Source organism: Amblyomma mixtum, chromosome 8 (assembly GCF_055824585.1).
Source record: "Amblyomma mixtum isolate Tamu chromosome 8, ASM5582458v1, whole genome shotgun sequence".
NCBI lineage: Eukaryota > Metazoa > Arthropoda > Arachnida > Ixodida > Ixodidae > Amblyomma > Amblyomma mixtum.
This window is the reverse complement of record NC_143019.1, coordinates 131,590,350-131,605,019: the sequence shown is the minus strand read 5'-3', so window position 1 is coordinate 131,605,019 and position 14,670 is coordinate 131,590,350. Positions and strand designations below refer to the sequence as shown.

The 14,670-nt window shown below is 43.5% G+C and overlaps 1 protein-coding gene across 1 annotated transcript in view; it reads left to right on the top strand.

The window, feature by feature from the left end:
* Positions 1 to 1,552: 1,552 nt before the first annotated feature.
* The window catches only part of LOC149334466 (uncharacterized), a 48,949-nt gene continuing 35,831 nt past the window's right edge, over positions 1,553 to 14,670 (top strand). Inside the window, exons 1-2 of the mRNA XM_089556249.1 lie at positions 1,553 to 1,624; positions 3,756 to 3,904. Coding sequence (XP_089412375.1) covers positions 1,553 to 1,624; positions 3,756 to 3,904 — 221 coding nt within the window. The remainder of the gene's footprint in view (positions 1,625 to 3,755; positions 3,905 to 14,670) is intronic.

Below are 14,670 nucleotides of genomic sequence, written 5' to 3'. Positions count from 1 at the left end.
CTTTAACGTCGCTGACGGAGCGCATGACTTTATCAGGACCGAAGCATCGACGAATGGGTTTTCCGGACAAGCCTCTCCGTCGAACAGGTGTCGACACCCAAACCTAGTCGCCAGGGTTTAATTTTCATTACATTTCATTTATGCCATGCACTGAAGCACACGAGAGGGCAAGAAAAAAAGTGCTGCCTGGTTGGCAGCTTGACCAGCTGGCACCCACTAATACATAATGGCAAGGGCAGACACAGTGCAAACACCCAATTTGTGAACATAACTGCCAGAAAAAAATCAGGTGGTATTGACAGCCATGACACGTACGGTTCTCGTATAGATACAAGAACAATGTACAAATGTTATGCCCCATGAAAGTCGCTGCGGCCATCACTGAGATGTTCCAAGATAAAAATTTAAAAGTACAAGGCACCTATACAGAGAGGCTATCTATATCCATGGGAACACGTATGCGATAATATAAATCATGTGTACTGCAAGTTAACGTTTCTAATATACTCATGCATTGTATTATTAGTTGGCAGGTTATTTAAAAGTCTGCAGGCTATGCTCGACAGCATTTGTAATCCGTAATTCGTTCTTCAGGAAGAACATCCCAGTGTCCTTTGTGCCGTGCATGGTATGCCTGATAGTTTTTACCTATGTTCGCCAATTGTGAGAGGAAGATATATTGCTTTTTATCTTTTATTACGGCTTTTAGGGTAGAAGTCTTGCCTTTGCCGAAGGTTGTACCGACACTAGTCTTTATCTTGTGGATTCGTGCAAGCTGACAAGCCTGTTCGGCGTCTTAGGCAAACTTCTCGGCGTCAGCATAAAGTTGTGCATCGGTTGCGCAAGGGAGCATTGCGTCGAGCATCGTCTGAACCTCCCTGCCGCAGAGGAGGCGAAACGGTTGGAAAGGTGCCGATATAGTATTGCCGACGCTTTTGATGGCACAGAGGTCAGACGTACAAAGACCACGAGAAAAAGAAGAGAACGACCGCGAGCCAGTATTTCCTCTTCCTCGCTGGCTGCCTGATGCCCAACATTCTTGAACAAAAATTTTGAATATTCGAAAAATTGTAAGTTACTCTGATAGAAATACTGGGCTATTTTCGGGCTATTTTTCGGATATGTGGCAATATCATTGTTTTAAATGGTTTCCATCGATTGCATAAAAGAGGTAAGACTCCCACAGAAAACCAATGTGGAACGCTTTTGTCGATAGCAATAAATAAAAAAAATCAAGACTGCCATCAGGGGATCTACGGATATATTGGTTGTTGTCGTGAAACCTTACATTACATAAAAAATTGCTTTCATAATTTTTTTTCCTAAAGAAAATGCACTTGTCCAGATTTATTGGGTATGGTGGTCCAACGTATTTAAGTTCTACTCCTGGCATCGCTGCAATCATTAGATACGTTATACTTTTTCTCTGCGTACACGCTGTTTCTAAACTGCATCAGCCAGGAAGCTGCAATTACTGCTTGCGTTAGGAATTCCTGCGCCATTCACTTCATCTGGAGCCAAGCCGAGCAGCAGCCGTAGTAGAGCTGGGCACATGGGGGCCGCGGGCAATGGGATCCGCAGCGGCCGCCGCCCGTTTTCCCGTCTATGGACGTGGCTCCTCCAGGTGAGCTTGGTGCGCACAGCCGTCGCGCTCCCTTGGCTCTTCCATGCGTGAACCACACCGGCGCGAAAGGAGTCGGACAGGGATGGGGTCACTCATCAGAGCGTACGGGCGATGTTAAACTACCGTTTGAGCGCAAAAGTATCCTCACAGAATTTGTACCGGGGTGAAGTCGTGTCTCTAATCTTCATGCCGAGTGAGAGGTTTGCTCAGTTTGTAACAGAATTCGCAGTCTACCGTTTCTAAATTTCCTTCCTAAAGGACCGGCTCGTAAAGTGTTTTTTTTTGTTTCGAGGGCTTGCCACGTGGCTAAACACGGGGCTGTCAATATTATACCGAAGGATGTTGGGGTTAATCTCATCCAGAAACCTGAGCAGGCTCCGGCTCCTAATGTCTTAGTGGGCCGCGGTGGCTCAGTGGTTACGGCGCTCGGCTGCTGACCGGAAAGACGCGGGTCCGGTCCCGGCCGCGGCGGCTGAATTTCGATGGAGACGAAATTCTAGAGGCCCGTGTACTGTGCGATGTCAGTGCATGGTAAAGAACCCCAGGTGGTCGAAATTTTCGGAGTCCTTCACTACGGCGTACCTCATAGCCTGAGTTGCTTCGGGGCATTAAACCACAATAAACCACTAAACCAATCTTAGTGTTATTTATTTATTTATTTTATTTATTACTTACCTGAATCACCCCGCAGGCCATTACAGCAGGGGGGTACAGACTTCATTATAGGTATAAAACAATTATTGCAGTGCATGGAAAAATGCTTCATTAATCTTCAGGGTGATGTCTCCCTCCCTAGCAGCTAGCCCAAAATCCTGTAGCCTTTCTGTTCTTCAAGCCTTTTTTTTTCCTAGACGCGTCCACAGCAGGTGGTGGACAGCTACGTCAGCGGCGAGCGTGGAGTGTGTACGACATGTGCTAGGCACCGTTCCGTCTTCAGAGCTCAACTGGCAAGCACCGATGGGGCTTGGGCCGTAATCCGTCTAATAAACACCTACCCACCCCATTAAATTATGGGAGAGGGCGAATGCACGGGGGAAAAGCGGAGAGCAGTTCAAGAGCTAATCCAGCTGGGGAGGCATTCGTGGTTTAGGATTGGTGCGTAAGAGCGTCTGCTCACCTCTGGTCATCGTTCGTTTGTGTTCTCTCAAATGCACCTGGATGCATTTATCGATAGCATGTATCTCTTGAGCTTTCCTTAGTGTATTTGCAAACTATTTTGAGTTGCCTAATAGCCGCAAGACAGCCCGTTTAAATATGGGCTTTTCTCACAGACACAAAGCAATTTAAAGCCTTTATTGCATCACGCATAACTTACAGCTCCATCACAAGTGGCTGCAGGAGGGCACATGCCTATTTCCTATGTGTGATTAGCTCAGCGTGTGTCGGGGCAAGGGTAGTCGTTCTACCGCCCTTGTCTATGAGCGACGCATTTGTATAAGAAATACACGCTTCAGCAGTTGAGTCAACCTAAGATGTGTCGGCTTCTTTTTACGGCTCAGTTTGGTCGCCTTCTTTGTAGTTGTCGTCGTGAAGGTCCACGAAGAGGGGAAGTGTATTACTACTCCTACACTCGTCAGCTGTCAGTGGTGATTCAAATCTCCCGCCATGTCATGTGATTTGTTCCAGGCTTCTCAGATGGCCCCTTTTTTACCGCTTTTGTTTGGTTTTGGACTGGATAACTTATACAGTGATGATATTTCTTTTTTTCCTCCAAACTCCACGGAGGAGCGTCGTTCAAGACGCCATCTAAATACCACCGAATAGACTGGCAGTATAGCACGGTGGGCGAAAGGCTGCGCCGATCACCGTGTGGTCTAAAGCAGCGGACAACGAAGCTGATCTGTTCGCGCCGCAGGGGGTTCTCTCGTAAAAATGGTCTATAGACAGTCTATAGACTTCTTATTGACCATATTGACTTCCTATAGATATTGATTTTTGTCTATTCATAGTCTAAGACTGTCTATAGAGAAAAGTCTAGTAAAAGTGTATGGCCATAAATCTATAGATTGTCTATGGACTGTCTATGGAATTTGTATTGCCTATAGACTGTTCCCTAGGAGTTGTCTCTAGGGAGTCTATAGACTTTATGGCTTAAGGGCTAACAGCGTGCGATACTCCCATACCTGCACAGGCGGCGTTCATGTCGGCAGCAGCATCGGCGTTCGTCGACAGGGGCTACTGGCAGCGCAGCGAAGAGGTCGGCCTTATGGATCGGATTCGTGAGCGCGCCATCGCGGCTGGGGCGGACGTCTTGGGCGACTCTTCTGGCCGACAGCAGCTGTGAGAGCGGGGCACTGGATGCAGGGCACGGTCGTGCCAGAAGCATATAGGGAGAGATTCGTAAGGAATGGACACTCCCATAGAAACCAGCGGCCTAATTGAGTAGCACCATTTGCCGGGCTAGTTGGTTGCGATCCGTATGTATCAGCAGCGCGAACGCAAAACAGGAAGGAGAAGATAGTAAAGAGCGCTGAATCGTTCCACTCAGTTACGGTTGATTTTAGGTAAGCGCGCAGCAACTCAATGAAACCATCCGCAGATACGCCACACTCATTTTGGAAGGCCACCACACCGTGTCTATCGATCGCGTCCCAAACACATTCTATGAGGGCATCCTGAGGAATGGAATAAAACAGGTCCTTTCAATGACTTTCAATTGCAAGTCGTTCAATGGCTTCTCCATTGATATAAAGGACCCGTTTTATTCCATTCCTCAGGATGCCCTCATAGAATGTGTTCGTGACGCGATCGATAGACACGGTGTGGTGACCTTCCAAAATGAGTGTGGCGTATCTGCGGACGGCTTCATTGAATTGCTGTGCGCTTACTTAAAATCAACAGTAACTGAGTGGAACGGTTCAGCGCTCTGTACTATCTTCTCCTCCTCCCTGTATTGTGTTCGCGCTGCTTATACATGTGGCCCAATTGAGGGCAGCGCACCAAGCGGCTGGGAGAGAAACTTGCGACTTCTGTTTCATGCACTCGCAGTTTGAATGCCAACATGCGCTTCGGCCTGCCGCACCCTCATGGCGCATTATTAATGCGAAAGCATTTCTAGCCTTTGTCGGCGGGGTCGTGTAACCAAAACGTGTCCACAAAACGTGTCCGCAGCAGTTGTGACGTTTTCAGAAGAGGCAGCATCAAACGAGATGTTTGTGGTCGACAGAGCGTGGTGTGTGGATGATGCGCAAAATAAAATTATGTCGACAGGATTATTAGTTATTTATTTAGAGTCAAAAATGCAAAAAAATGTCGATATAGCGGGGATACAGGTAAGAGAGCGTGGACGGGAAAACAGCCGGGGAGGACAGCATAGTGGAATATTAGGCAAAGGAATGAAAAATTAAAATAAAGTTTGGAATTAATTGAAAGGTATTTAATGAGTGATTATTAATCCGCAAGAACAGATTAATTTGTTGTCAGCAAAAAAAAATGAAACATTGGACAGCCGAATAGGCTGGGCGGGAATATAGTAAATGGACGAGAAAGCAATCACGGCGCCAAATTTAAAAAACAAAAACAAAATGGTTGATTGAAACAAAAGATGGTATAATCAGAGTAAACTAATTTATCTTTATTCGAACTATATGATAATTACGCTAATACAGTGATTAAATTAATTAACAGAAAATGAAAATGATAAAAAGAGCCAAAGAGAGGCGACGAGTGCCGAGGAGGAGTCAATGCTTCCGCATTCTCCCAATGCGGGTCGCCGCAGTGATCTATAAATTTTCTGTTCAGTGTGGCCTCCTATTGATATCTGTTTATTTTCGGCACAGAGGAATAGAAAATTGCATTCCGAGTCCTCTTGACCGCCCAACAACGCAACTGCTCACGGCCTCGTCAAACAGTGGCAGTCCGGTAAAGACGTCAGGTGCTTTGTGAAATTTGCAAATATTTTGCTCCATGTAAAAGCAAACAACGAGCCCATACAGCAGCCGTTGCCAGTTGGCAGATAACTAAGCTCTTTGCATCGTTCTTGTGCGCCAATTATTTCGGTAGCAAGGCTCACAGCAGTGGTTCTCGCTCCCACCGGGCACCGTCAGCTGAAAAATGTGAAGTACGAGAAGATGTCATTCGAATAAACCTCACCCAAAGACTGTGCGAACAGGCTGAACGCGCGAAAGCTACGAAATTACGAAAAATGACAACATTCTTTTACGAACCTTGCATGCGGAAAATTGATGAACCAGATACTACAAGATGACATGGAATATTTCACAAGCATTCCTCTACTCCCCGACGTTAATCTCTGCCCACTGAAAGCTGCAAATAGCATCCCACGTCCAATTACGGGCTTTGTTTTACAAATGTTTGTCCCCTTCACCGCTACAACACGGTCTCCTAGCCAGTCGCTCTGTTGGAGGACTGAGGACAAATGCTCTGGGGAAGTTTGCATGCCTTCAGAAGCGCAGAAGACGGCGCACCACCAGCTCCTGGTTTTCACGCTTTTAGAGAGTCCTACGTGTTTACCTTTTTTTTCGGTCGTTATGAGAAGCGCCCGGTCGTTATGAGAAGCGCCCGCGTAGTAGCCACTACGCGGGCGCAATTCGCGCTTTCACCACAGGAGACTACGGAGTCTTCGACGCACATGTTTCCAGTTTTTGAGCTTTTCATGCGTTACCTTTTTTCCCGGCAGTCTTGAATATTACGGACCCGTACTAACGACGCGAAAAGGATCGTTTCAACATTTGTACAATTTTTTTTAATTTGAACACGTTTTACCCAACCGTCAGCACATATCACTCGAAGGAAGTTGTGCATTTTCGGGGGCCACAAAGGAACCTCGGGTCCCTGTAAGACTCAACGCGCAACCATGAGGCACTAATCGCCAGGGAAAGCGCACAAGGCACAGAGTGTGGGCGCGCACTTCGCTAACAGCGCAGCGACACGCGTGCTCATATTATGGCAGTCGTGACTTTCACAGCTGCACCATATTGCGCCGGCCGGAGTGATCAGCGAAACTTCTTGAAATGCAGCGTAGTTTGGCACAAACTTAACGCTTCTCACTTCGCAGCTGTCAGAAACAGCAGGAGTGCCACGAACCGGGCCAGAACAGCCGGCAGGCAACGAAGCGGAGCGTGCTCGCCATTACATGAATTACGCAATGCTGGGCCCCGGCTGCCGTGGCTAGCGTAAACTGCTTGAAATGGAGAGTAGTTGGAAAAAATGGCTGTGGCTTAGCTTGGTTAAGCCCGGTAATTGCGAAAGCAATATCCGTAGCTACGCCATGGTTCAGCTGGTAGTGTAGCTGGTGATGGTGCTTGTGGTTAGACTTGTGGTGATGCATCGGTTATACAATCCAATCCAGTTCAATTCAATCCAATCAAATCCAATCAAATCAAATGCAATCAAATCCAATCCAATATGCTAATATGGTAGCTACCAGCCTCGCTACGCGACGGGCTGTAAGTGCAACTAGTATTGCTTTCGCAATAAAAAAAGAACATTTCTCACCTTGCCGCGTCGATCACCAAGACGGACGCGAAAACACGGAGTCTGCGCGTTAACAGCGGCCGCACGCTCACACGGGCAGCCGCGCAGACGATCGTCCCCTTGGTTTCACACTCTGCCTCGTCTGCCCCGCCGCCGGTCACCCGCGCATGCGTGATAACGCTCTTAGCGCCGCTGTACAGAGTTGCTACCAAATCTGTTACGCAGTTCCTGGAACCAGATTTCGCCAAGTTTCGGCTCTTTAGGAATTTATTTCTCTGTGCCACAAGTCTAACATTCACCCAGTGGAAAGCTGCCAGTCCCGGGTCGCATCTAGTGAAATATTTGGCTCACGGCTCTCTCGCCAGTTCATCGAAATAAGTCTGACGAGCACCGGCTGCCAGCCGTTATCTGATGTGAACTCAAGCGGTAATCAGTTCTAGGCAGCGGTACTCTTAGCCATTAGTAAGCATCCTCAAAATGCTTTCTTTGCGCCCGGACACTTTAGGCCTGTAAATTGCGCGCTTAGACATGCCTCAATGCATCTACAGCCGTCGGCTACCACGCAGTGTCAACGGCAATCACAAAAACAACAACCATATAATAATAATAATACTAATAATGTAATCTTTGTAAGAGACACGTTTGAGATTGCACCCATTGACGTGAACTTTGTTCGTGCCGAATGCTTGGCGCTAACGATAACTTGTGGCTCTCGATGTCTGAGTTTCGTAGCTTTTTATCGGCCACCTTGCAACAGTGTTACCCGTTTTCTGTTGGAACTCGAGGAATTGCTGCGGTCATGGAATTCTGTGGAAGAACTATGCTTAGTAGCAGACCTGAATATAAATACCTTGTGTCCTGCAGTGCGCTCCGTATCCGACTATTTGTCCCTCCTGTCATCGTAAGGTGTTAAAAATGTGATAACAGCTCCCAGCCGTGACGAAATAGCTGGTGGCCATTTAACAACGTCGTGTCTAGACCACATCGCCTTAAGAACCTCCAACTACTCATTTGCTTCTTGTGTTATTTTGCAACGTTTTGCGGACCACTATCTTGCTGTTTGCCGTTCATCACCTTCTTTTCCTCTGCCAAATGCTCAGCGAACCACCACACCCAATAACTTAATTTACCTTACTGTAATCAACCGGAAGGTCTTAGATAGCCTAATTAGCAGTTTTAATTGGATGGCCCTAATTCCAATTCCCCGCAAGTAGTCTAAACCATCTTCTTTAAACAAATAAAGAAGTTCGAAGATAATTCCAAGCGCGTCGTAATTAAGAAACGTAGAAAGGATTATAACTGGTTGACTGCGGACATAATGCATGCCATTTCATACAGAGACATTCAGTTCAGTTCAGTTTATTTCCTTAAAGACCCCTATTCAGGGATATCACATAAGGGGTGGGGCTACGGATATAACATGAGGTTTGGTTTATTCTAACATCAGCTGCATTAACTCTTGGTGGAATCTTGATGGACAGGTAATGGATGCGACTTGGTGGGAAAGGCCATCCAGTCGGATGCTGCTCGGGCAAAAAACGAGGCCGAAAATGCAGTGGTACGGGAGCGTGGACGAACAACTTGAAGTGGATGACCAGTGCGCTGGGATATATGCATGCGGCGTACGATGTAGGGTGCTTCGTGCAATGAACTGTTGAAGAATTTGTGAAAAAGGCAGAGACTAGCAATGCGCCGGCGATGGGAAAGAAGTGACAAGTTAATTTCAGCTTTTAAAGACGATACACTGATGTATGAGTATGTGGGATGAATGAATCTAACAGCGCGATTTTGAACTTGTTCGAGGTTAGCCTTCAGATAGTTTTGATGGGGATCCCAGATGGCTGATGCGTATTCAAGTTTAGGTGTTATCAGTGACTGATATGCTAGTAATTTTAAGTATTTTGGTGCATGGCGTATGTGGCGTTTGAGGAAACCTAGTTTTTTGTTGGCCAATGAAATGATGTTCACAATGTGCGCATTCCAGGATAGGTTAGTTGATAGTGTGATGCCTAGGTACTTAAATGTTTGCACAGATTCTATTGTTAGGTTGTCTATTGTGTAAGCAGAACGAAAAGGTCTAAGACTTCGGGTGAATGACATGAGCTTACATTTGTTAGGGTTAAGAGTCATTAACCACTGGTCGCACCATCCTTGTACACTGTTAAGGTCAGTCTGAAGAGCGTTTTTGTCTGAGATGTTAGTTACTGTACGATAAATGACGCAGTCGTCAGCAAATGAGCGAATTGAGGAAGACACATTCAAGGGTAAATCGTTAATGTATATTAGGAAAAGAAGAGGACCAAGGACGGACCCTTGTGGGAAGCCTGAGGTTACGGGTAGGGGGCGAGACGACTGGCAGTTTATGAGCACAGATTGAGTACGATTAGTAAGAAACTGTTCTAACCATCTTAAGACATGTGGGTGTAAATTTAAGAGGGAAAGGTTTAGCAGGAAGCGTCGGTGGGATACTTTATCGAATGCTTTAGCGTAATCTAAAAATACAGCGTGAGTCTGAATGTTACAGTCAAGATTTGCATGCAGGTCATGTAGAAAAAGTGCCAACTGTGTTTCACATGAAAATCCTTTCCTAAATCCATGTTGTGAAGAGTGAAAGAAGTTTGTAGTATCTAAGAAGTTCATGATCTGCGAGTATATGACATGTTCCATGATCTTGCACGGCAGGCTGGTTAGTGAGATGGGACGATAATTCAAAGGGGAATTTTTATTACCTGATTTGTAGACGGGAGCGACCTTCCCCACCTTCCAGTCGTGAGGCAAAATACCTGTAGACAATGACTGCGAAGATATGAGGCACAAAATTTTGCAGAGGTATGTTTGATATTCTTTAACACTTTCGAGTTGACTTCGTCGATGCCGGCTGATGATGAGAGTTTAATATTTTGAATTTGGGAAGCGATACCATCAAGAGAGAACGTTTTGGCCGGCATGTTATTCTTGGTGTTTCTGGGAAGGGTAGACGCGGAAAGTAGGCCGGTATCCTTGGTAAATACAGATGAAAATACGTGATTAAACATGTCTGCACTGTCAGTATCTGCGATTATTTCATCACATTCGTTAGTGAGAATAACTTCACGGGGCTGTTGGGGGTTTATTATTTTCCAAAATTTTTCTGGGCTGTGACGTAGAATGTTAGGCAAATCATTTCGGAAAAAAAGAGTGCTTTGCGTCGCGGATAGCTGCTAGATAATCTTTTTCGGCTGCGTAGTATTTATTCTATGCTGAAGTGCTCGGACATGCTTTGGAAACGATGTAAACAGACATGCTTTGGAAACGATGTAAACATGTCCCAAAAAATAAAAACCTACGTCTAGAGTACAAGGCTGCAAGAAATAGGGTAGTAGCTTTAATAAGGTCCAAGAAACGCCAGTTCTTTTTCCAAAAATTTCGCCAGTCGTCAAGGAATGCCGGAAAAACATGGTCCCTATTCCCTAATAAACCACCCTCGTGGTAAAAACACTTGCAAACCTTTCCCCGGTTTCGTTTTTTCCAGGCGATTCGGTCGAGGTCGCAAATAGATTCAACCATTTGTTTGCACTTCCTTCCGAAAACGCATCCTCGTGTCAGGCCGTCACTCCCAGCATCCGCGTTTCTTCCTAGAATTTCAGAAAATGAACTTTATGAAATAATTTTCAGCTTTAAGCGCAATAAGCCTCCTGGTATTGACGGTTTATCAGCTAGTCTACTACAGAGGAACTTTGCAGCGATATCCAATATTTTGCTCTTCATGTTAAACGGCTTTCTTGATACCGCGTGCATCCCGAAAGAGCTTAAAACTGCGATAGTTAAGCCGCTTTTCAAAGGAGGACAAAAAGATGACATGAAGAACTATCGACCCATTTCGATGTTGCCCATACTTTCCCATGTTATCGAAAAATTTCTTTTGAAAACCATGTCATCCTTTATTGAAAAATTTGCGATTCTGTCGTCTCGACAGTTCGGTTTCGTTACTGAACGTGGTACGGTAGCCCTTCTGGAGGAATTCTCGGATGAACTGTTTCCGGCTTTTGATCAAAATGTTTTCCGTTGATTTGTTTCTAGACATATCTAAAGCCTTCGACACAGTTCATCACGGAATTCTTCTACAGAAACTCTATTCTAGCGGTTTCAGAGGTCTATTTTACGATGTCCTCAAGAACTATCTCACCGAGCGATCTGAAATGGCTGTTTTAGACGAGATTAAAAACGCAAGCGGTAAACTTCCTCTGAAGGCTGGTGTACCTCAGGGCTCTATACTATAACCTTTACTCTTCAACATATTTATTAATAATTTTACGCACGTAATCTAAAAATGTCTATTATTTCAGTACGCCGATGACACGGTTTTGCCCTCAAAACATTTTTCCTATGACATGGTCATCCTTAATCTGCAGAATAGTGTCCACAAAGCCATGACCTGGTTCAGTGATAACTGTTTAAAAGTTAACGCCTCAAAAACCCAACTTGTTTGCTTGAGATCCCCTTTAAAATTAAAAGTAATAAACGCAGCAGTTTTTCTACATAGCCACAATTGTCATCCCTGTCGATGCACGCCGGTCGCCTACACGAACTCGGTGAAATACATGGAAATATTCTTCGGTATTGATGTGTCATGGCACAATCACCTATCACATATTTGCAATAAGCTTAGAAGCGCTGCTTGGTTATTTTTCTACATTAAATCTGTCGTTCCGTTTCAAATAAAAAAACTATTGCGCATGGTCTAGTCTACAGCACTCTCAGATATGGGATCACTGTTTTTGCTTTTTGTTCCACTCGATGGCAAAACCGTGTTGATTCTTTGTTAAAGACCATATTAGGAAATATAGCCTACAATACTTCAGCAATCGCTAATCCTAACATCTTTTCTGCACTTCGTCTTCCATGCTTCTGGAATCTGTTCGTAAAACTGTGGTTTTACGGCATCTCTGGTTTAGTGAATTTAAAATATGTTACACTGCCGCCCGAAGCCTTCGTAACAGTGTTCGTTTTGTTGTTCCGCGATCTTCAACAAGATTCAGCGAAGCTAGGCGTGTGCTTATGTGCCGAAAATTTTGAATGATTTGCCAGATGAGGTATTTTCGGTAACATCAAAAAATGTGTTAAAAAGCATGCTTGGTTCTTTGTTAAAGTAAAATGTATGTTCTCATTTCTGTAACCTGTACGCGTTGTCTGTTTTGATGTTTTTTTTTGTATATGTGTGTGCGGTTCACCACATGTTGATATTAATCGTCCCAACTGTTAACCATCATTCAACACTTTTTTTTTCTATGCCGATATGAATTATTGCACCCTCGTCCGCTGACATAGCCGGGCCTAATCCCTCAAGCCACTGCTGGCTTTGACAAGCCCGCTCCTGGAACTATGTATCATTATGTGCAATAAAACATTTATTATTAGTATTATTAATATTATAGTATTATTATAGTATTATTAGTATTATATTAATATATTAATATTATTTTGCCGGGCCTAGTTCTGCAAGCCTCCCTTGGCTTTGACAGGCCCGAGTTTGTACGTATCACCATGTGTTGTGGCAATAAAATTATTATTATTATTATTATTATTATTATAGCAATAATAATAATAATAATAATAATAATAATAATAATAATAATAATAATATCTTTTATTGCACATAGTATATACAGTATAAAGAAACGGGCCTGTCAAAGCCTCTAGTGGCTTGAGGGACTGGGCCCGGCAAAGTCGGCAGACGGACGTGCAATATAAACTTGAAATATGACCACAGTATCAGTGGTCATAAATAATAATAATAATAATAATAATAATAATAATAATAATAATAATAATAATAATAATAATAATAATAATAATAATAATAATATTATTATTATTATTAATAATCTTTTATTGCACATAGTATATACATAATAAAGAAACGGGCCTGTCAAAGCCTCTAGTGGCTTGAGGGACTAGGCCCGGCAAAGTCGGCAGGCGGACGTGCAATACAAACATGAAATATGAGCATAATATTAACACAACATATCAAAACAATAACACGAAATGAGTAGTGATCAAGGTGTAACAATAATAATAATAATAATAATAATAATAATAATAATAATAATAATAATAATAATAATAATAATAATAATAATTTATTTTGTCACCTCCAATAGCAATACAGACGAGACAGGCCGGTCCAAGCCTTTAGATGGCTTGTAGGACCGTGCCTAAAAAAATACATAGTGACTGAAAAGCATGAATGGAGCGTATATAGACAAAGAAAACAAAATAACAATAAATATCAAAAAGAGCGCACTAAAAATTAGTAAGCCCAATTAAAACAAAACAGAAAGGAGCATGAAGGCGCCGAATCTGACAAGGCGAAACAGATTGCACTAAACCTAAAACCCTAGCGTTCATTCTTCAGTAATTCTCTCAGCTTGCCTCTGGAACTAGCCGTAAAGGTTTCATCAGGATGTTTGTTGAAAGTAGCCGGCACATAATCGCAACGCCTGGCCGCACCACACCTCATGTTTGAACAAGGAACATTGTAACGGTTATGTTTTCTGAGATATCTCGTCGGGGTATATTCATGTTTAAATTCACTGGACCAATAATGCTTATGGACAACTGCATCAATGAACAATGATTTGAAGTTCGGGAGGCCTAGTTCACGGAAGATATTTTAAGCTGGCAAAATGGGTATGTTATAGGCGACGCTTTTAAGAATATTCTTTAAAATGTTGTCTACCCTGCAAATCCAACGATCCGTGCAAAAGGCAAAGATAGTAATACCATATGTTAACACACTGTACGCAAAAGCATTTACAATAGTTTTTTTTTTGCAGATAAAGACACAAAAATTTTGATATTAAACAAGAACCACGACACCGACCTCAATTATTATTATTAAAGTAAGATAATAAAGAAAGCACATAAATGTTCAAACTGAAATAGCACAGATTTAGATGTGGAATTCATGCATGTCTCAAAGCAACGAGGCTCAAAAGTGTATAGTGTATGAAGAAGATGGTATTTTAATCAATTCACATAAAAAACAAACCAGACAAGGCATTTTTGCAACTGAATTATCTTTTCGGCGCTACATATATAGCAAGAGCAATTTACCCAATGAATTGTCTAATAAAATGGCAGTTTGGGCGAGTTGGTTATGCATCTTGTAATAAAATAGCGCAAGGAAAAAGGACAAGAACGGAGAGAAGACACACACGGCGCTGATGTGTGTCAGCGCCTTGCGTGTCTTCTCTCCCTTCTTATCATGTGTCCGTGCGCTGTTTTATTACAGAATTGCCTAACAAGGGCAGCATACAAAAAGCACATGGTGTCATTCATTTGACTACACAAATGACCGTATAAATGCATTAATTTGTTCAACAGGGGTATGTGTGTCACCGATTTCAAATTCATTGAAACATGAATATACATAAAATGCGCGGGTTCTCCTTCCATATTTACTGTACACGGATGGGTAAGCACGTAGAATGGCGCGAGCTGTTCCGCCGCATATAAAACTGTCGGACCATCGTACGGAATGATGCGGCAAAACTGCGACATCAGACGCCTTGTGCTTTTCGCTTTACATTGGTCGCCTTGCTATTGCGTCTTTACTTTTGCCGTCTCTT